Raw genomic sequence first — 20043 nt, 5'->3', positions numbered from 1 at the left:
GACACTGGTTAGCCATGTACTTAAGTAAAGGCAAGATAAAGCTTGAAATGTAGTTGTTTGGGTATTTTTAATTTTAGAAATTGAATTGTAAGATGCACAGGTAATTTTTCAGTTTCAAAGAAGAGTTAATATATTTTAAAATAATGAGATATTTTATGTACTTTAGTGGGATTATAGGATATTTGTGGTCATGTTAGTGACTTGTAGCTGGGAGGTTAGCAGACTTAAGTGTTTAATTCTATGAATCAAAATAAGATAAAATGTGTACCAATTACATTAAAGGCAAGGATGTATTGGCTTATTTTTAGTGTATTATATGATAATGTGTACTAGCCAAGAGCTTTGCATTGCTTTATTTCCAGACCATTAGTTTGATATACATTTTATTCACATAGCTTGAGCAAAAATTGGAAAAAATTTATTCAGGTATGCTCTTTTTTTCTGTGTGTGTTCCATTGTCAGCAAGTGAGTCCTTTGAGATAATTAACCAATGGAATTTCAGAGCTGCATGCCTCAAGCAGTGTAAGAGATTGTGAAATCTTGGAACAATAAATTTTGAAGTTAAAAAAATCATTGAAACTTAGGAACTTTTAAAATTATTATTACTGTCTAGCATTTTGGTAGGTATATTATCTACATAATTAAGCCTGGGTTATTTTAGCTTTTCTTCCAGCTAAAATCCAGGATTGTAGTTCAGAAATGATGCTGCTCAGAGGGAATGGGCTGAGTGGCAGGAACAGAAGTGGGTAAAAAAGTTACTCCTGCATTGATGCCAAAGCTTGTTCCAGCTCATCAGATCCAGGTTTTAGGAGGTTTGTTTTGAAACAGCTTTGCAGTGCTCCTGTTCTTGCATGCTGTGAAGGCGTTTTTGTATTGGTTTTTTTTTTTTCTATAAAACTTGTCTGGAATAGGAAGTAAGCTGCTTCCTGCCCTTAACTGAATTCTGAGGATTTATGGTAGCTGGTGCTCGTAAATCCTGAATTAGTTTTTTAACTTGAGGGTTTAGGAGAGTGAAAATCAGCAAAGCATATTTTAAAGATTTTGCATTTGAATGTCACTTTTGCAGAGGCCTCTGTTAGACGATATCTTTGCTTGTATGAGGAGCTAAAAAATACCGAAGTGTCTTACTTGGTGAAGCTGAAATGAAAAACAATGCTCTCCACAACTTCTGTACCCACTGTGGAGGCATATTCTGTGCCTGGCTGGCCTGTTTTCTAAGGCAGATTTAACAAGGAGGATATGACAGCTACGTCTTGGAGGTATATGCACTTCCCACTCCTTCAGCAGAGTGGGAACTTTCCTCCTGGCAGTGCAGCAGCTTGCTGTAGCTTCTCCATTTTGCTGTAGCATGAGCCCATGTGCTACCAGAGCAGGGGCTGTGAGACCAAGAGCAGTGACTGAGCTGAAATAGTAAGAAAACCCAATTTCTCTGTAGGGTGAATTTGGTAATTTACTGCTTCGCCAGATATGTGTTCCACTACACGTTTGTGTGTTTGCTGATCATAGATGTGAGGGAAAGGGAGGCATTTGCTTGTACCAGTTGCAAGGGAGAGAAGCAGCCACAAAATTGGTATGTGTGCTGCATCAAAACCTTGGGAGTCCTTGTGGTGAAATGTGTTGGGGGACAAAAACACTTCTTTATTTCCTTGTACTCTGAAATCTCTTGTGTAGAGACTGTCGGGTGCTCCAAAGCCTGTTAGACCAGCTGAAAGGTGACTCTGAGCTGTAGCCAGAAAGTTAATGTGTTCTGTGGCAAAACATCCTCTGGCTCTCTTGGCCAGGGTTTTTCTTACCTGTAGGAGAAATTACACTGGGTTTTTAAGCAGTGCCGAGGAAGAGAGGTGAACCAGCACTGGTGATTAGAAAACTGAAGTCCTGGAAATCATTTGGTTTCACCACTTTTCAGTGAGGCATGTTCATGGGATCCTGATGGGATTCAGAGTCTTAAGTCACTCAGTGTTTCCAAAACCTAGCTAAAGTAGATAAACTGAAAGTGGAGCAGACTGTCCTGAAGGACTGACCATCAGAAAAGCAGCACTTGAGCAAATCCATGTTTTTTCCACACGCACAGAGAGAACATGAAAGGATCCTGTTGCTTTCTCTCCCCGCCTCCACTGGGCAGTGGCAGTTCCCACCCCATCACATCCCTCATGCCTGCAGAGCAGCAGGGCAGCCAGGATCCAGGGTGAGCCCTTCCCTGTGGCTTTGTGTACCAACCCACCAGGAGGTGGTTCTGTGTTGGGCTTGTGGTGGCTGAAGAGCCAACCCTTGGGGGACCTGCTGCTTTCCTGTCCCTGCAGTGCCTGGTGTGGGATTACTGGGCACCTTCTCCCCAGGCTTCCCCTTTGGGAGGGTTTCCTGTCTGCCTTGTCTGGTTCCCTGCAAAGCTGGAGAGGAAACACAGTGAGCCATCACCCAAAATAGCAAAAGGCTTGGTCTGTCTTCAAAACTGGGCTAAGTGCTGTAATTGGTATCCTGCTATTCTAAGTCACAGAAACTCAGAAGCATGGCTTTTACTTTGCTGTGCAGAGGTCTTTCTAGAAACGTCCTCGCTGGTTATTTTGTTTAAAGAGCAATTAAAAGCATTTTGCATGTACTCAAAGCTGTAGATGGGCTTAATTTAAAATACTGTGAATGAACAATGATGAGTTTAAAACCACGATAAAAACCCGGACAAAGCTAGAATCCCAGCCTTCTTTCCCTCTTTTTCATTCTTGTGTTTGTTTTGACTAGTGTTATTGGTGTTATTATCCTGTGTGTGGTAATGCTTACAGAAAGATGAAAGATTAAAGGAGAAGGAGAGTTTATTTTCTAAACAATAAAAACGGACATGAAAAATTTGTATCTCTCTTGATACCTCTGCCAAGATTGTGTCCAGGGATGTTGTGCTTGAGAGCTAGAGAAGAAGGGTCAGGTGAAGACTAAGGTATGTGATCATACCTTGGTAGTTTTTGATTTCTCTTCATGTCCAAATTGCCTTATTTCTTATTTTCTTATTTTTTTCCTACTTTATTTGCTTTTTGTCTTACAAGAATACTTTCTGAAACTTCTTGCTTTCTCACGCTTCAGTCATCACAGTTTGGAAACTGTTGCAGGGGAGGTCCCTCGTGTTCTGTAGGAATCTGAAATGTTAAATGAGGCTGTCAGGTTCAGTTCTTTGTTTTACTATGAAGAGAGTAGTTGTGGGATGGGCTTGGCAGTCAAGAGTTCAGCTGAGACAGGAGCTTAAAACCTCTGATAATTAAACCACCTACGCTTAAGGGCCTACATGTGAGCGTAGGAATCTCGCTGTCATGTCTCTGGAGAAGCTTAGTTTACAGCTCTGCAACACTTGACTTCCAGGCCTGCTGAAAATGATTGATTTCTGTTTGTACTTCTGTGCAGATTGAATATTTACTTAAAAAAATCACCGAAGCAATGGGAGCAGGCTGGCAGCAAGAGCAGTTTGACCACTACAAGATTGCCCTCAACACCAGTCGAGAGGGTCTCTCTGCGTGGGAGCTGATTGACCTCATCGGAAGTGGGCAGTTCAGTAAAGGCATGGACCGACAGACCGTGTCCATGGCCATCAATGAAGTCTTTAATGAGCTCATATTAGATGTGCTCAAACAGGTAAGAACCACAGAGAACTGGTATTTTAAAGCAACAATTTATTGGGTAATTAGAAAATGCTCAGTTTATACTGGAATTTTTTCACCCAGTGAATAATGAGCAGGAGGAAATCAGATAAATTATGTGTAGGGGTTCTTTAATATGAGTTTATTTTTATAAAGGAGAAATTGTGCTGCTGTTCAGATTGTTGTAGTTGTTGCAGTATTATGAATGAGTTGCTTGTTGGGAAAGCTTGTTTCTACAAAGTGAAAGAAGTGGGCTCTGACTTGAAATATGGCCTTTTTTATACTACTGTTAGCTGCTTGTTAGTTGGCAGAATAGCTGCAACACGCTTCAACTGGTGACAGCTCTTCAACCTTTGAGAACGGTTTCTGTAGTTTCAGTTACGTTGCAGGAAATACAGTTGTGCTGGTGATAACCTCTGTGTTCAAACTAGGGGGTCTGGACAAGGATTTTGCTCCAGATGAAAGATCTGCTTTTAAGTTGCCCCACTTCAACAGGGTAAAGAGTTGTGGAAGAGCTCCAGAGCACTCTCCCTTCTCGTTCTGCTTTACAGGCTACGTGACTGACAACTTGCTTACCTGCACTCAAACACAAGAAGTCATAGTGGCCTTTATATTCTTAGCAAACTTTCTTTCTTCAGATTTCCAGTGGCTGGATTATCAGTTTAGGAATGTCTTTAAAAACTGCATTTCTTTCATGGGACGTAAAAACATCACAGGAACCTGAGGGGTCACAGCAGAGTTTACCTAGAGAGCTCTTTAAAATTGACTTCTACCTGGCAAAGAATTTTTTTCATCCTAGATTTCTTGGTGAGGAGAGAAACAAAGGCTTTCTTGGCAGGCTTTCCTAAGCTGTTCTGAAGAAGTCATCAGAAAGTCTTGGCACAGGAAATTCTTTCAGAATATCCACAGAACAATGCAAAAGTCTATTTTTGTTAACTGCTGGTTGCCTGTTGGAGGTGAGGGCTGAGGACACACACGCACATGGTCAGTTGAGGGCAAAATGAAGTCATTCTGGTTTTTGATACCATGAAAATAAAATAACCAGTGTCAGATCAGTCCTTCTTGAAACTTGTGAGGAAGTCAGATTTCTTTTCAGTTTTGATACTGCACTGTGTGTGTTCCTTCCCCCCCCCTTTTTTTTTAACTGTCTCCTTTCTTTCCTCTCTTGGTGCCCAGGCCTCTTACTCAAGGATGTCTGCATGCCTTTGAATAGTTGCTTGACACTTAAAAATAGTTTGTGTCAAGGTTTGGCCCAGCATCTCCTGGAGAGTCACTGGGCCAGTGGAGAACAGAGTTCCCTGTGTGACTTCTGTATGTGGTTCAGTCACAGCCTGTATCCTGATACCTTGTTGATTCACAGACCTGTCCTGTTTATTGTAGTAATCATGTGATTACTTCAAGCTATTAATTAATGACATATGGTATTGTAGCCAAGTGTTGTGCTGCCCCTTTTATTGTACACATTCTGGATCTCCAAGGCTTATGGAGGGCAGCAGTGTTAATTAAATTTATAATACTTAATTTTCTGAGAGATGTGTCCATGTGACAGTTGGTGTGAAAAAGCTCCAACTTTTCAGGAGCTCTCAATGGGCTTTTGGAAGATGAGAAGTAGCTGATACACTGAAATATCAGGTAAAGATTTTGCAGAAATTTGGGGGGAAAATATCAGTCTGACTTGGCTTTGAAACCAAATCTGGTATGTCAGGAAGGGAAAAATACCTGGTTATGACTTAGACTGTGCAAAGCATGAGAGATTGAAGCTGCAAGAGTCCTTCACATGGCCTTGCACCCACCCAGACCTCACACCCGAGTATGGAGGCGGCAAACAAAGCCGTTTCTCTGTGCATTCCTGTTTTGGAGCAAGGGAGTGGGGTGGCACATGGGAATAGGCACGGCCTTGGCTCTGGACATGCTTAAGTGGCTAGAAGGGCTGAGTACAGATAAAATGTATGTGTAGGGAGTTGTTTGGTTTATTTTGTTTTTTAAACAAAAATGCTTCTCCAGTGGTACTGAATTTTTTTCCCCCTTCAGACCTGCACAAAAAGATACTTTTGGCTTAAATGTGCCACATTTGCTTGTATCAAAAATTGTTACAGATGAAAGCCATTATAGGAAAAATGTCCGTTGGTCTCCTTTCCAACTTTTCCATCTCTTAACCTGGAATACTTTGATTATACTTTCTGTATGGCTTGTTCATAGCTATATTGGTGTTTCAGTTTCATAACTGCACTTAGTATTGCTGCTTATATTTTAGATATGTTAATATTCAGTAGAGACAAACTTGTATGATTTGATCATGATACCAGCCCTATCTATTGTAATTACAGAAGACTGTAATTTTTATTCTTTTATTTTTATAAAGCTCAGTGGCAAAGTATGGGCTTCTCTTTCTTCTGTTGAAGTAGTGTTGGTAAGGCTTGCAAGTGTTTTTCTCATATAGGAAGTTGAGTGGACCATCTTTCAAGGAAAATAAAATACTGTGAGGGAAATCTTGACATTGTTTAAGTTTCTCTAACATACTCATTGAAGTCTCCTGTATGGGATCACTTCTTCAGCGGGATGCAGCTGCAGGAGTGTGTTGGCAGGGCAGAGCCACTCCCAGGACAGAGGTGCTTCTACTTTGTCCGTGGGAATATCCCATACCTGGCTGGATTTACAGTGCATGGATGCAGGCCCACATCTGTCACTGGGGCAAGCACCCACACAGGACTGACTCTTAGTATCAGCTGTCATTGAAGTGTCACAGGTGAATCTTAGTGATGGCAAATGTCTCTGCTTCAATGAAGAAAATTAAATAGTGAAGATCATCAAAGAGGACCAAAGACTCATAATAATGAATTGGTAATGACATAATAATTGTTCTGGACAGAACAATTCCCCCCTCATGGGCTAAAGAACTAACAGTGTGCTGGTATTAGGAATGGAGTGTGTAGATGAAATATCTGGGGTCATGAGGTGACTTTTCCATGTGCTCTATTGGGCCTTTACACCACATAACCAAAAGGCCAGGTGGCTGAACAGAGGTCAGGTATTTCAGCTGATGTGTTGCTTTTAACAGGGCTACATGTTGAAAAAAGGTCACAAAAGGAAAAATTGGATGGAACGATGGTTTGTGTTAAAACCCAATATTATTTCCTACTATGTAAGTGAAGATTTAAAGGACAAGAAGGGAGACATCATACTGGATGGCAACTGTTGTGTAGAGGTAAAACCACTCCAAAAACTAAGTATGTCTCTAAAGATAAGAATTAATCCTTTTTTTGTGTGCGGGATTGACTCCTTATATCTTTTATTAACAGAGCTTTTTAAACTTTATAGAAAAAGAGTTCATAAACACCCTTTTAATAAAGGCTCACAGTGCTGGTATTCACAGCTCTGTGGCTCACATAACTGCATACATGGAGCTTGACTGCATAACTTGATTTCAGTATTTGCAAGGCTAATCCTTTTGTTACCCATTCTAGGCCTTGCCTGACAGAGATGGAAAGAAATGCCTTTTTCTCATAAAATGTCTTGATAAAACCTTTGAAATCAGTGCCTCTGATAAGAAGAAGAAGCAGGAATGGATTCAAGGTGAGTATGTGCAGCAATTAAATATTTGGAGCTGAGCTTTCCCTCTTTACCTGCAGCATGTGTTTCATTGCACCGAAGTCAGACGTATGATGAATGATTACATAGGTCCAAAAAGGAGATTTTTTTTTTTGCAGCTGTAGTAGATAAATAAAATACCAAAACCATCTGCCACTCCTCAGCTTCGCTCTCTGAATATTTCCTCTGAATATTTCACTGCGTATAAGTGAATGAGAGCTACTGTCTTACTGGGAGAAAGTTTTCCCCTGGAGTGTCAGTAAAAATACAGGGTTGGTTCTAGGGAGCTAAGTAATGTGTGTGTTAGATAACATCTTATTCCTTGATGAGAGTCACTGAATCTAGGTAGTAAGAAATCCTGAAACGTTGGGGTTTCTTTCTTGCAGTTGCGTATGTAAGTCCACAGCCTTTTAGAAATCAATACTGGCATTGGCATAATGCTGTGGAATTACCAGACCTTATCCTTGTGGCACACAGCCAGTGCTGAGAGCCAAGTGTCTTTCAGTTCTGGTTTGTGTTGACAGCTAGCCTGATGAGAATTAGGAGACTGACACCAGTTATTTCTCATTTAAAAATATATTTAAAAAACCCCCAGCCCAACGAACAACACAGCAAGTATTCATTCGCAAAGTCCATCCAGAAAGTCGAGCGCTTCCCTTCAATGGTGTTCTCTTCCTGTCCCTTTGTCTGTGCTTTCCAGCCATCCAGACCACGGTAAACCTGCTGAGAGCAGGGAGCCCCCCACCCCACAAAGAGGCGCGTCAGAAGCGGAAGGAGTTGCGGCAGAAGCTGTTGGCTGAGCAGGAGGAGCTGGAGCGGCAGATGAAGGAACTGCAGGCGGCCAATGAGAACAAGCAGAAGGAACTGGAGGCCGTGCGAAAGGTGAGAGTGGGAGCTGCCAACCCTCAAGCCTTAAACTCAATCCCTGTGGTTGAACTGGGCTTCTTGGAGCGTGATCGGGCATCTGTTTCCTGTTCAGGTGTTTGAGGCTCATTGTCAGCACCAGTGCCCTGAGCATGTGGATCTGCAGGTGGAGCCTGCAGTGATGCTCCAGCACTGACTGCAGCCCTTTCCAAGGACTGCTCAGCAGGCTCAGGGAACTCACTGGCCCAACCCTGCCCCCTGTACTTAGCAGGGTGTTGTCAAGCTACTGTAGAAGGACATGCCAGCTCTGTGGGTGGGGCTTGGTGACTGGAGAGACTAATGTTTTCAGTTACTTGTGGGGTTTTTGTTTTCCTTTTCTGTCAGATGTATCTGTCAAATTTAGGGCTTTCCATTAAGATTTTCTTACATAGTTTCTTACAAAGTTATGTTATGTGATTTGTATGGGAACTGTTCTTTTCACACAGATGTAGTTTCTAGCGATATAAATTTAATTTACAAAGATTCCAAAGAGGGAAAGTGATTTTATGAGTGTGTCTAGGTATAATTTTACTGGAGTAGTTTGGGAGAGATTTGTAGAGCTGAGGCACATAGTGATGTTTAAATGCACGTTTCCTGTAAACGCTGGATTAACTTCTGAAAGCCTGAAAATTGGGTTAGAAATTTCCACAAATTAGAAGAAGACTTGGTGAATACATTGTCCTCGTGGACAGTCCTTTAGTCTGAGGACTGGCAGGAGACACCAAGGTGCCTGTACTGTGGCTGCACGCTCCAATAGCAGATTGAACATGCTGATCCATCTTCAGACTTTGGAACAACTGGTGCCTCTGCAGTAATTCTCCACAGACACTTGATTAGTATCCAGATATAATCTCTATCTTTTTAAAAAAAAGGCTTGCAAGAAGAGTTACTGTGGCTTTTATTGCCGTGATAGCTTTTAGGGTGGAGTAGGCCTTGAAAACAGCAAATCAAACACCTCCCTCCCCACTGCTGTCCCACCTGCTGAGTCCCTGCTGCTAGAGCAGATCAGGTCTTGCTCTGTGCTTAGTCTGAAGAGTCTTTTGGACACTACCTTCCTAAATTAAGGTAATTTTTCACATTCCCATTTAGAATGAGTCGGCATCATTGCTTGAGTTTTTCATAAATCAAACCCACTAATTTTAGCCCTCTTAGAAAAAAATGTAATGATCTTTGCAGTGGGGGGAAACTGTAAATGCTGTGAGAGCATGTCAAAGCTTTTGAGTATAGAAAGCAAATAAAACCATCCAAAATGGTTAAAAGTCTTTTCATTAAGTCACAATTTGTGGCAGGGACAAATTTGTCTTTTTTTTTTAAATTAACCCTGCACTGACAGTACTGTTGTGGGTATTATTCTGTTCGCCTTAAATAGAATCCAACAGCAGAAAACCATTTTTTAATTTAATTTTAGCAACTGTAATCTACCACATGTTTAAGATTCAATATGAAAAATAGACTTTAAAGGATAGCCTGTGTTACCTGCAACTGGCAAGTAATATACCTGTTAACAGAAATCATAAGGCTGGATTTCTGTGTTGTTGACTCTATGGAGAAAAAGTTAGGGGGAGAGAGAACATGAGAGCAACCCCCAAGGAGCGACAGGATGTTGACAGACTTCAGGGAATTTTATAAAAATCACAAACTAAAGGGAAGGAGTTGTGGCCAGAAGCATCTTTTGAAGGGGACTGGATTAAAATGACTTTTCAAAGAAAGTAGCTTAGGCTCAGACGTGAACTACTGCATTTTGCCCAAGTGGAATTAGTGGGGAAGTACAGTGTTGTAGGAACTGAAAGTGATTAGTTAGAAAAACGTTCTTCAAGGAAAAGGCTTTGTAAATGGTTCAGGAAACTGAATTGTTCTGGAAATCTTCGAGATTGATTTGCTCCTGATGGCAGTGAGCCACCATTTGCGCACCATTTACATCTGCACTCTGAAACTGGTTTGTATTTTGATAGCTCCTGCAGTAGAAAGCTTCAAAAGCATAAGAACTTTTGTCTAAAACAGACTTTTTTTTTTCATATTTTTTAATGGAGTTTTGAGATGTGCACATTGAACAGACTGAAAGGTAAGTTTTTCTAACTATGAGAGCATGCACAAGATGTGTGCACCCTTTCCGTTTCAGTTTGGGGTCTTGCATGGGCTTCAGAGACTCTGCGCTATCTAACAAACATGTCCTGGAATGGTGTGTTCTTGTTGATCCCCTCCCCAAGATTTGTGACTTTTCCCTGAACTGCACAGTTCCCAGTAACCTTACCTACCAGGAATTGATGTTCCTGAATTAAGCAGGAAGTTGCTGATATGGAGAGGACAAACAGAGTGTTTTCTTGTTGGCACCCACCCTTGGCTGGGACTCTGCATGTTCGCCCTCTTGGCTCAGTATTGGCAATGCTTGTTTAATTTCAAAGCAGGGAAGGAAATCAAAAGGAAATTTCACTTAAATAGGCATCTTGAATTTGACTACAATTACATGCTTTTGAATGTTCTGGCAGAGGAGGAATACTGCTTCTAAAGCACTGGCATCATTTAAGCCTTTCAAAGGAGAGCAATTCTGTACTATGTTCTGCAGCTTAAAAACAGAAACTTGAGCTTTCTCCTTCACTTCTTCCCATCTATTTCAGACTGGAGTGATATAACGAGCACTTATAAGAATGAAAGTTTTAGCTTGGCAGTTTTAATTGCTTAGGCATCTCATTAGTTCATCTAGGTTGTGTGAGGGAGGATGCTTTAAATGTGATGCCTTCCAAAAATACTGATGAGCATGATTGAACATAGAAAGGTTTGGTTTGGAAGGGACCTTAAAGATCATCTACTTCCAGCCCCCCTGCTGTGGGCAAGGTCACCTTTCACTAGATGAGTTTGCTCAAAGCCCTATACAAACTGAACACTTCCAGGGATGGAACATCCACAGCTTCTCTGGGCAACCTGTTCCAGTGCCTCACCACCCTCACAGCAGAGAATTTCTTCCCAATATTCAATCTAACCCTGCCTTCCTAAAGTTACCCCTTGTACTGTCACCACATGCCTTTGTCAATAGTCCCTCTCCAGCTCTCCAATAGACTCTTTAGGCACTGGAAGGTGCTCTGGAGCCCTCTCTTCTCCAGGCTGAACAACCTCAACTCTCTCAGCCTGTCTTCATAGGAGAGGTGCTCCATCCCTTTGATCATCTTCTTGGCCTTCCTCTGGACTCACTCCAACAGGTCCATGTCCTTTTTGTGTTGTGTCCCACTTGTACTGAAGGTCTGTGGAAACAATTTCCCCAGCCCAGCATACTATAAAAGAAGCATCAGATAAGTTTCTTAAGAAAATTCTGTGAAAGAATTGTTTTGCTTTCACTGTTGGTAAAGCTTTGGCTGGTACTTGAAGATTTCTAACCTTATGTGCATCAAAATCCTGATGCAAGGAAAAACGGTGACAGCTGTTTTTATTTGTAAAATGAAGATGTGACAAAAGTTAAATAAGCTGCAAGAAGGCATGAGGGTACCAGCAGCTGTTTCCTAGGCCTTAGCTCTGAGTAGGCTAATTCTCCCTCTAATTTCAAGTGATGATTATCAACCAGAATGTTATTTACCTTTCTTGGCAGTTTAGGGGATGTTAGAGGGGTGTGATTCACAATAGCACAATCACTTATTCTAGTCAAAGTTCATGGTACTTCTGCTTTGCCAGGGCAATTCAGTGCTTCTCACTTCTCTTTCTGTATGAAGTCTATGCATGCTGGCATGTTTTCAGTATGGGAATTCCGATGCAATCCTGCCTGAAATGTGGTTTTCCATAACAGTTTTCTATCCCATATGAGGTAGAGAAGGAAATACGGTGAGTTCTCTCACTTGTGCAAAGCAGGACTCAAAGGAAACTTGGAGGTAGTTGGGATAAGTACCTTTTCATTGATAAATTTCGAATTGTTGTGCAAATAAACAAGATGGAAAATTATATTTAGACATTGAGAAGAGTGTCAGACATTAAAAAAACCCCCACATTGGTGCCTTAATGCATTTGAAAGTTTCTTCCATTTTTGTTTTAGCTTCGACAAATTGTTTTTGTCCTCCTTTTCTTCTCCCCCACCCCACACCCTTCTCTTCCAGCAACTGGAAGCAGCAGCTGCTCGTGCTGCTGAGGAGGAGAAGAAAAGACTTCAGACTCAAGTTGAATTACAAGATCGCTTCAGTTTGGAGCTGGAGAGAGAAAAAATGGTGAGCAGAGCACGTGGGTTTTTGCTATGATTACACACAGTGAGCTGTGCCTTCAGCAAGGTCTTCCCTCACAGGAGCCACTGAAAAGATTCCACAGATTTTGCTGGAGGCTGGAGAATGCAACCTGCGTTGCATTTACTAGAGATGTAGGACTAAAATATTTTTACTGGTGAATTCAAATACTGGCACAGCTTGGCTACAATTTGTATAGCTTTCAAGGCTTAAGTGTTACTGGAAAACTGGGAAAAAACCTGACTGTTCGAAGGATAAATGCAGGCTGAGGTTCTTGGAGTTTTCAAAGACAGAGAACCTGAGGCCAGTACGTGCTGTATGAATATGCAAAATGAATCAGGCATAATCCATATGCATTTTATATATTCGAGAACTATTGCTTTGTTATGCTGTGTCCTCTTTTACATTTATGCACACACAAAAATATAAAAAGTAAAGTTGCTATTAACCTACACTGGGAATTTCCAAAAGAACCGGTTCTCAATCTTCAAGGGCTTTGTCAGGCATAATGAGTTTTTCTGTTATCTGGAGAAAAGAAGCAGAAATTGTTAAGTCAGTGCGATGGGACATCTCAGGACATAAATGCACACAGTGCTGCTTTATGGGTGAGTGTGAATTCCTGAATGCAATCACTTTCTGGGTCACTGGGATTTCGGTTAGCTGAGGGAAAGCAGACTGCAGACCAGTGGGGCAGGACATGCCACCCTCTGACGCGTGACTGCAGCCTGTCGGGGCTATGCAGGACATGCCATGTGTTGGTAAATGCCAAGGGCTTGGTGCTTTATCCCAGCTGCCTCCTGCTGACCCAGCACAGGAGTGACCTCTGTGGGAGTCACAGTGCTCCTGGTTTCACTCTCTGGTCAGTGAAAGAGGGATGATAAGGATCAGAGACTGGCGGATTGAGGATATGCAGCATTCCCTCACCTTCCTCTGTCCCTTACCTTTCTTTGTTGTAGTGGCTCTTCTCTTAGCAGAGCCAACCTCCTTAGCTGTTTTCCAGTCCTTTATCCGTCTCCTGTGCTGATGTGGTGCCACCATCCAGACACATAAGTGTGTGAGATACACTGCTGCCAAGGGAGGACTTGCCTGAGGAAGGGAGTGGAAACTGTCACTAAATCAGCCTGACCTTTGTGTCTGGCCACTCTGCAGGCTTTCTCTTCCTTCAGTTTAGTGTGTATCTGTAAAATAAGCAAGAAGATCAAACTGACCGAAGTTAGGTTTGAACCTCCTGTAAAAATCCTGTGCTGCAGGAAGTAGGACAATGTAAGTAACCTGTATTATTATTTTTTTTTAAATGCTCTTAGTTACACATCTACAGTTCTAGCCACAATTTTGTCAGTTGGGCTCTGCAGGCAGCAGGAAAAGGTTTGTCTCTGAAAACATCATCTGAGGGAAACCTGGCAATTCCTTTAAAAAGTGAAAACCTGAGCTGAATGTTAGCTCATGTGTCCCCAATTTATGCTGCTAGGTAAGGCAAAAGATGGAAGAGCAGGTTGCTCAGAAATCATCTGAACTGGAACAATATTTACAAAGAGTACGTGAACTGGAAGAAATGTATAAACAGCTACAGGAAGCATTGGAGGATGAGAGACAGGCACGTCAAGATGAAGAGACTGTGAGGAAACTTCAGGCCAGGTATGGCTTTGACCAGGTAGAAAAGTATTTCAGTTCCTCACCCCTCCCCTGCAAATAGTAAGTAACTGTGCCATGCTGCTAATGATTGTTTGCCTCTTGGACATGCTGCTGGAATGAGGGACTACCTTCAAGTCAAAACACAGGTTTTATTTTCCCTCAAGATATGAAGGCTGAAGCTGGTATTTAAATATGTTCGATTAGTCCTTAGTAGAGGGAGTGCTCAGCAATTTCAGAAAAGCAGGCACACTTATTTTTCCATCAGGTGGTGTGCTTGTCAGCATGTGGAAAACTGAGATCACTCTGTACAAGCACTAACTGTAAATATGACATTCTACTGTATTTTATCGCCGGTTTAAACTGTACTGATAAAGGGTTAAGTTTCCTCTTATTCACTTGGGCTTTTTTTACTGTGGTTTGTTTCTTCATATGTTTGGTACTTAGACAATGAAGATAACTTATGCATGCTTGTTTCTTCTAGGGCTCTGTGTTGTGTGTTTGCATTATTGACTACATTTTCTGAATAGCCCTTTGTAGCAGTCAGACTGCTTGCACTGCTGGCATGATCAGCAGCTTGATGCTGAAGGCAAACCAGCAAGCAATAATTCTTTTCCCTGCTTCCCAAGCTCTTTTTTTATAAACAATATATTCCTACCCTTTAAAAAAAAGGGGGAGGGGAAAATAAACAATTAACTTTGCTTCCATACATGTGTGCTAGGTAATGGATACTTACTTTTAAGTGCAGTTAACAAAACAATCCCCATTGCAGATTGCTGGAAGAGGAGTCAGCAAAGAGAGCTGAACTGGAAAAATGGCATTTGCAGCAGCAACAGACCATTCAGATGACAGAAGCAGAGAAGCAAGAGCTAGAAAACCAGAGAATTATAAAGGAACAGGCTCTTCAAGTTGCTATGCAGCAACTGAAACAACTTGAACTGGAAAGGAAGGAGGCCCTTGAGCAGTATGAGGTGAGCTGTTCTGTGCATCAACCTCTCATCCACAGATTGACTGAATTTGAAGTTCATCACTGTTATGCTTCTGTAAGGATTAGTATGGCACAAAGATTATAATGAGAGGTAGGATAGTTGGGTCAGGTTTTCTTGGTCTCGACAAGTGGATACATTTGAAGAAGAGGACCTCTTTCAGACACACCACCTCCTTTATTTATTTTTGTCCCAATTTGCATACAAGCCAGCTCAGTCATATCCTGAAACACTCTGTGTGCATTTGTCTTCTACTGTAGACTCACTTCGTGTGCAGTCCCGTTGCTCTCATAACTGAATGCCTTTTGCTTCTGAGTTAGTTATTCTTGCAGTGTTTTGATGATGTGATGGCACAATATTGTCTTCTGCAGATGAAATATCAATGTCTTATTGTAGGCACTCGAAAATGTATTTAAGCACTGAATGGAAGTCAAGGATAGCTATGAATTAGCTCAGATTCTAAGTGTGTAGCAGTGCCTCCTGTCCCAAATGCCAGGCCTGTTCTCTGCTCTTCTGAGTGTTTTTGGTGAAGGTCAGTAGCTGTGTTTGTGGAAGAAATAAGAGCCAGAATCCAGCAAGTACAGAGTCTGAAGTGCGGCACAATTTCCAGGACTGGGGAGGTGTTGATCCTGCATGTATTTAGGTCAGGAAACAAAACCTGGCTGGGTTTCTGTTTAACTGGAGAGAGTGTTTATGCTGGCCTCCGTGCCATTGAGGTGAGCTCTGTGAAGGACAAGCCAATGAGCTCTCGACTGGCACAGAATACAAATGCTGCAGTGACTGTGAAGAAGGGCCCACGTGGGGTAGTTGTGGACTCTTTACAACTTCCCATGTTGGTGTTACATCTCACACCATCATTAGATTGCTTTTCACTAGTACTTCTTTAGGTGACATCTCACCTTTTTGTATGCGAAACATCACTTAGTACTCCAAAGGAATTGCTGAATACAACAGACATAAAAAAAAAACAACAAAAAATCCACAAAACAATTAATTTAGAAATAATTAAACATTCTAGCCTTGCATTTGGAATTGCCCAAAAGCCCAGTTTAGACTGAAGAATGCCTCTGTCTCGCTTGGGTGTAAGAGCAGTGGTCCTTTTCCTTTTTTATGATTTCTCGTAGTGAGAGATACTTAATTTGGAACAGAAAATGTATCTTCCTGTTTTGAAACTACAGTTTATGCTTTCAGTCTTTGTGAAGATGAGCCCTGCTTACACAGCTACAGAATCTTTTAAAACCAAGTTATTTTGGGATTCTGGTTTGACAACGGTTTTTTTTTCCCCCAGCGATGACTAAATTACTTGGGATGGTTAGAAATGAAGCTCTCACTGACACAGAGGGCTGGCTGAATTAGCATGGTTCTGGCTTTGGGTTTAAAAGGTGTTTTATATAAACAGAGTAAAGTTGTTCTTGTTTTCAAGCAGGCTGTATCTTATTTCAGGAGGTTAAGAAGAAGTTGGAAACGGCAGCTAATAACACCAAGAGTTGGAAAGATAAAGTAGCTCATCACGAGGGATTAATTCGACTAATAGAGCCAGGTAAGCTATCAACACAAAAGTTACAAAAATATACATTCATTCTGTCTCAGGTACTTAGATCAGCTGGTGATCTACTGAAGTCTGCCTTTTCCTGTGACTTACTGGTTTCATGGCAGCCTATAAATAACACAATTGTGAGAACTGCTGATGGTAACTTTCAAGTCTTTAGATCTACTGGCCCTACTATAAAGATTTTATTGTCATTATTATTGTTGTTTGTTTCTTTTATGTTTAAAACAAAGCAAGGATCAGCCTGAACATTGCATCGTGTAGGTGTTGAATGCAGTTAGCATTCAAAACCGTGAAGTAAATATTTGATTTCGGAAAAAGTTTAATTTCTTAGCTTAATTAATAGCATGCCAGCCCAGGGGAAAGTGGCTTCGTAATGCAGTTCTGGAGAGATCACTTTTCTTCAAGGACACCTCTAAAGGCAAGAAGAAGAGGGGTTTCTTAAGACAGAACTATTTGAGGGTGGGGGTTGGAAGTTGGGAGATAAGGATACAAAAGATTGCAGCAGTTGACAACTCACACTAAGCACCTTCAGTGACAGCAGCCCAGGCATTCCTCCCTCCTTGGACAGGCGGGTCCTTGGGTCTCCTTTGAGAAGGTGACCAGTCACAGAAGAGGCAGCATTTTCCAAATCCTCCTGTGGTGGGTGTGCAACATCCCTGTCAGAAATGGCCCTCTCAAGTATTGCACTCTGTCTTCCAGGCTCCAAGAATCCTCACTTAATCACAAACTGGGGCCCAGCTGCCTTCACTGAAGCTGAACTGGAGGAAAGACAAAAGAGCTGGAAAGGGAAAAAAGCCACTTCTGAGTGACGGCGGTGGCTGATATGTTGTCTGTGAATGGCAGCCCACCTCCCCTCGTCCTGCTTTGCACAGAGCAGCCTCTCGCTTGCAAAGTTCTTAGTTTGCTCAGCAGGTTGGGCCTTTGTACAGATGAAATACTGTTTACCACATCAGTGTGTCTGCTGAGAGCTGAGCAATTACAATATGTGGTGTCTGACACTACTTGCAGTTTGTTCTTGCTCATGTTTCCAGAAATTCTCTTCTTTTATAAAAGACTTCTCAACTGAAGATTTTTGTTGAAATGTAGCTTGTGACAGAGTTGTTTATGTACTAGCCTGTAACAATCTGACAGCAGCTAACCAATCAAGCAGCATCACTTTCCTTCCAGAAAGTGAGGGAAGCAAGTGTTCCATTGGTTGAGTTAGTATAATTTAAACCCAGGATAAGTCAGTCCTGGAGGTTGTGTCCAGCTCTGAGACAGAGCATTACCTTTCCTTCCACTGAGCCTCCTTCTACTCTGTCCATCTGCTGCTCTTTGCGTGGTGCTTAGTGCTCAGACACATCTTTAGTGAGGGTGGGCTGGCAGTACCTGCTGCCTGGTTGGATTTGGTGTCCTGTTTTCCTCTGTTTGCAGGAATACAAACAAAAGAACTAGAAATAGGCATGTAGAAAATGCTGTTGGAAGACATTTGGAAAAATAGTAGTCGTGCAAGACTGTTTTTGTACTGTCTCACACTTGAGAAGTGCTAAATAAAGCCTTGAGAGTTCTCTTAATAGTTTAAAAGATGCAGTTTTGTCTCACAGATTTCTGAAGCAGATGAATGGAAGGTGGTAGCACAATCCAGATATCATCTGCATTAAGGCTGTGTTTGTGCAAGAAATCTGACTAGAACATACCACCATTTTTAGATGTAGCACTTTTATCTTAATTGGAGGCCAGATTAAAAAAAAAAAGTAAAGGAAAACTAAATTTCTTTTTTTTTTTAAATAAAAATTATAAATGTGTAAAAATAATGGCTTTAGAAAAAAAAATCATTCCTGTCAGTAAAATAACTTCAGTGTTTCTAGTACCAGGGCTTCCCAAAGAGCCTACTGCTCTGCCTCACAATTCTTTCCAGGGACAGAGCCAATTATTTCTGTTTCTTTAGGGAAAAGCAGCAAGTCTGTGATTTTGCTCTGCAGATCTCCCATACCAGACAAGAAGTCCGTCTATTGCTCAGTAAAACAGAATTCCTGCTAACTTGTACAGAGATTTTGAGAACTCCCCCCTCAAGGAGCAGGTGCCCACTGGTGTGGCTTTGAGTCAGCTTTGCTGTACCCCAGACATCCATCCCTTAGCACCTGCTTGTTAGTTCAGCTACATGTTAAATTATTTTTCATAAATAAGAAGTGAATTTTTCAGGTGGATAAGCAGTGCCTTTGCGTGCAGCACTGTGATACTTGGATCTTGGAAAAGCAAAAGTTGTACAGAAGTGGTGCCCAGATTTGGAAGTCAATACTATTTTATTTGCCTATTAACTAAGACTCACTCAAATACTGAATCTTCTCAGACATTTATTCTCTGGTTATATTTTTATACTAATTGAAATCTTTAATGTTTCGGTAAATGGAGTGCTGATTAGAATGGCAGGAAAATCCAGGATCTTTGTATTTGTACTTACTGTACAGGAAAACAATAGTTCCTTAAGCTTGATAACAAGGCATTTTTTAAAAACATTGATCATGTTTACAGAAGCATTGTGAAGAAAAAAACCATCCAACTGTAATAGAAATACTAATGTGCACATGGTTAAAATTTGCTAAAGGAGCTGGAACAGTATTTATAACTACCAACATCTTTTATGTGGAGAGCAAAATGTGTATTGGGGCTAAACTTGTTTAATTTTTCTAACAGTCTTTATTTTGGACAACTGTTTTTTAAGAACACCAAATGATGCAGGTTTTGGTATTTTTTACTGTTCTTTAGAATTGGCTGTTTAATAAAGTAATATAAAGTCATTTACATTTTGGAATTAATTGGTGTCTTTTTGCCTGGGTTTCCTTTGGGTTACTGGTGTTCAAAATCCAGTAACTGCTGTGTGGAAGTATTACTTTGATGGAAGAAGTTTAATGGTCGGATCAATGGGATGTAGATTAAAGCTGTAGTAGAAGCAGTGGTCACACAGATAACACAAATATAATTTAACAGCATTGCCTCTCCTGCATATTCATATTCAGTACACCTTGGTACAGCATCATGGTGCTCAGCTCTGGCAGCCAGCCTTGCTCAGGAACAATATTTGGAGGGTGCAGTTTAGCTGTCTCTGAAAGACAAGGCATGCCAGGAGGGAAATGAATTGATGCAGCTGTCGTGCCTACAGCAGCACAGGAACCTTGGAGTGGGAACCTGGGACAAGGGCAGAGCAGGGCTCAGCAGGAGCTGACGGGAACACGGCTGCAGCAGGAGGCACCTGGGCACAGACACACACAACAGCCCGTCAGGGGGACATGTCAGCCCCATATGTCTGTCTGGAGTCAGCTCTTACTCACTGCTAGAAGAGGAAATGAGACAAGTTTCCTTTTAGCTTTGTCGGCCCTGCTTGCTCTGACAAATTAAGAAAGCTTTGTGTGAAGTGCTGCACAGTAAAGGTGGGGGAAGAGGTTGGTTTAAAAATTAAACCATTTGCATTCTGAGCAAAAATACCGCTTTAGACGAAGCCCCTTAAAGTGACACTGAACAGCATTCAAAGGGAGCACAGAGCTGTGAGTCAGAGTCACCACAGCTCATGGAACAGTGAGCAAGGGAAGCTGCAT

At 41.6% G+C, this 20043-nt stretch overlaps 1 protein-coding gene and 1 long non-coding RNA gene across 2 annotated transcripts in view; one reads left to right on the top strand and one right to left on the bottom strand.

Moving 5' to 3' along the window:
• Positions 1-19252, top strand: part of SWAP70 (switching B cell complex subunit SWAP70) — a 39151-nt gene extending 19899 nt beyond the window's left edge. Inside the window, exons 4-12 of the mRNA XM_032692141.1 lie at positions 3385-3612; positions 6676-6822; positions 7082-7190; positions 7906-8087; positions 12185-12292; positions 13773-13939; positions 14706-14904; positions 16363-16459; positions 17171-19252. Coding sequence (XP_032548032.1) covers positions 3385-3612; positions 6676-6822; positions 7082-7190; positions 7906-8087; positions 12185-12292; positions 13773-13939; positions 14706-14904; positions 16363-16459; positions 17171-17280 — 1347 coding nt within the window. The 3' untranslated portion in view covers positions 17281-19252. The remainder of the gene's footprint in view (positions 1-3384; positions 3613-6675; positions 6823-7081; positions 7191-7905; positions 8088-12184; positions 12293-13772; positions 13940-14705; positions 14905-16362; positions 16460-17170) is intronic.
• On the bottom strand, positions 12137-17321 carry LOC116788917. Its single transcript, XR_004357801.1, has 3 exons — positions 16989-17321; positions 13246-13390; positions 12137-12829 (listed from the first exon to the last, which is right to left on the bottom strand). It is a non-coding gene; the product is annotated as an uncharacterized LOC116788917 (long non-coding RNA).
• Positions 19253-20043: the final 791 nt, after the last annotated feature.

Source organism: Chiroxiphia lanceolata, chromosome 6, assembly GCF_009829145.1.
Source record: "Chiroxiphia lanceolata isolate bChiLan1 chromosome 6, bChiLan1.pri, whole genome shotgun sequence".
NCBI lineage: Eukaryota > Metazoa > Chordata > Aves > Passeriformes > Pipridae > Chiroxiphia > Chiroxiphia lanceolata.
This window is presented reverse-complemented; position numbering and strand designations above follow the sequence as displayed.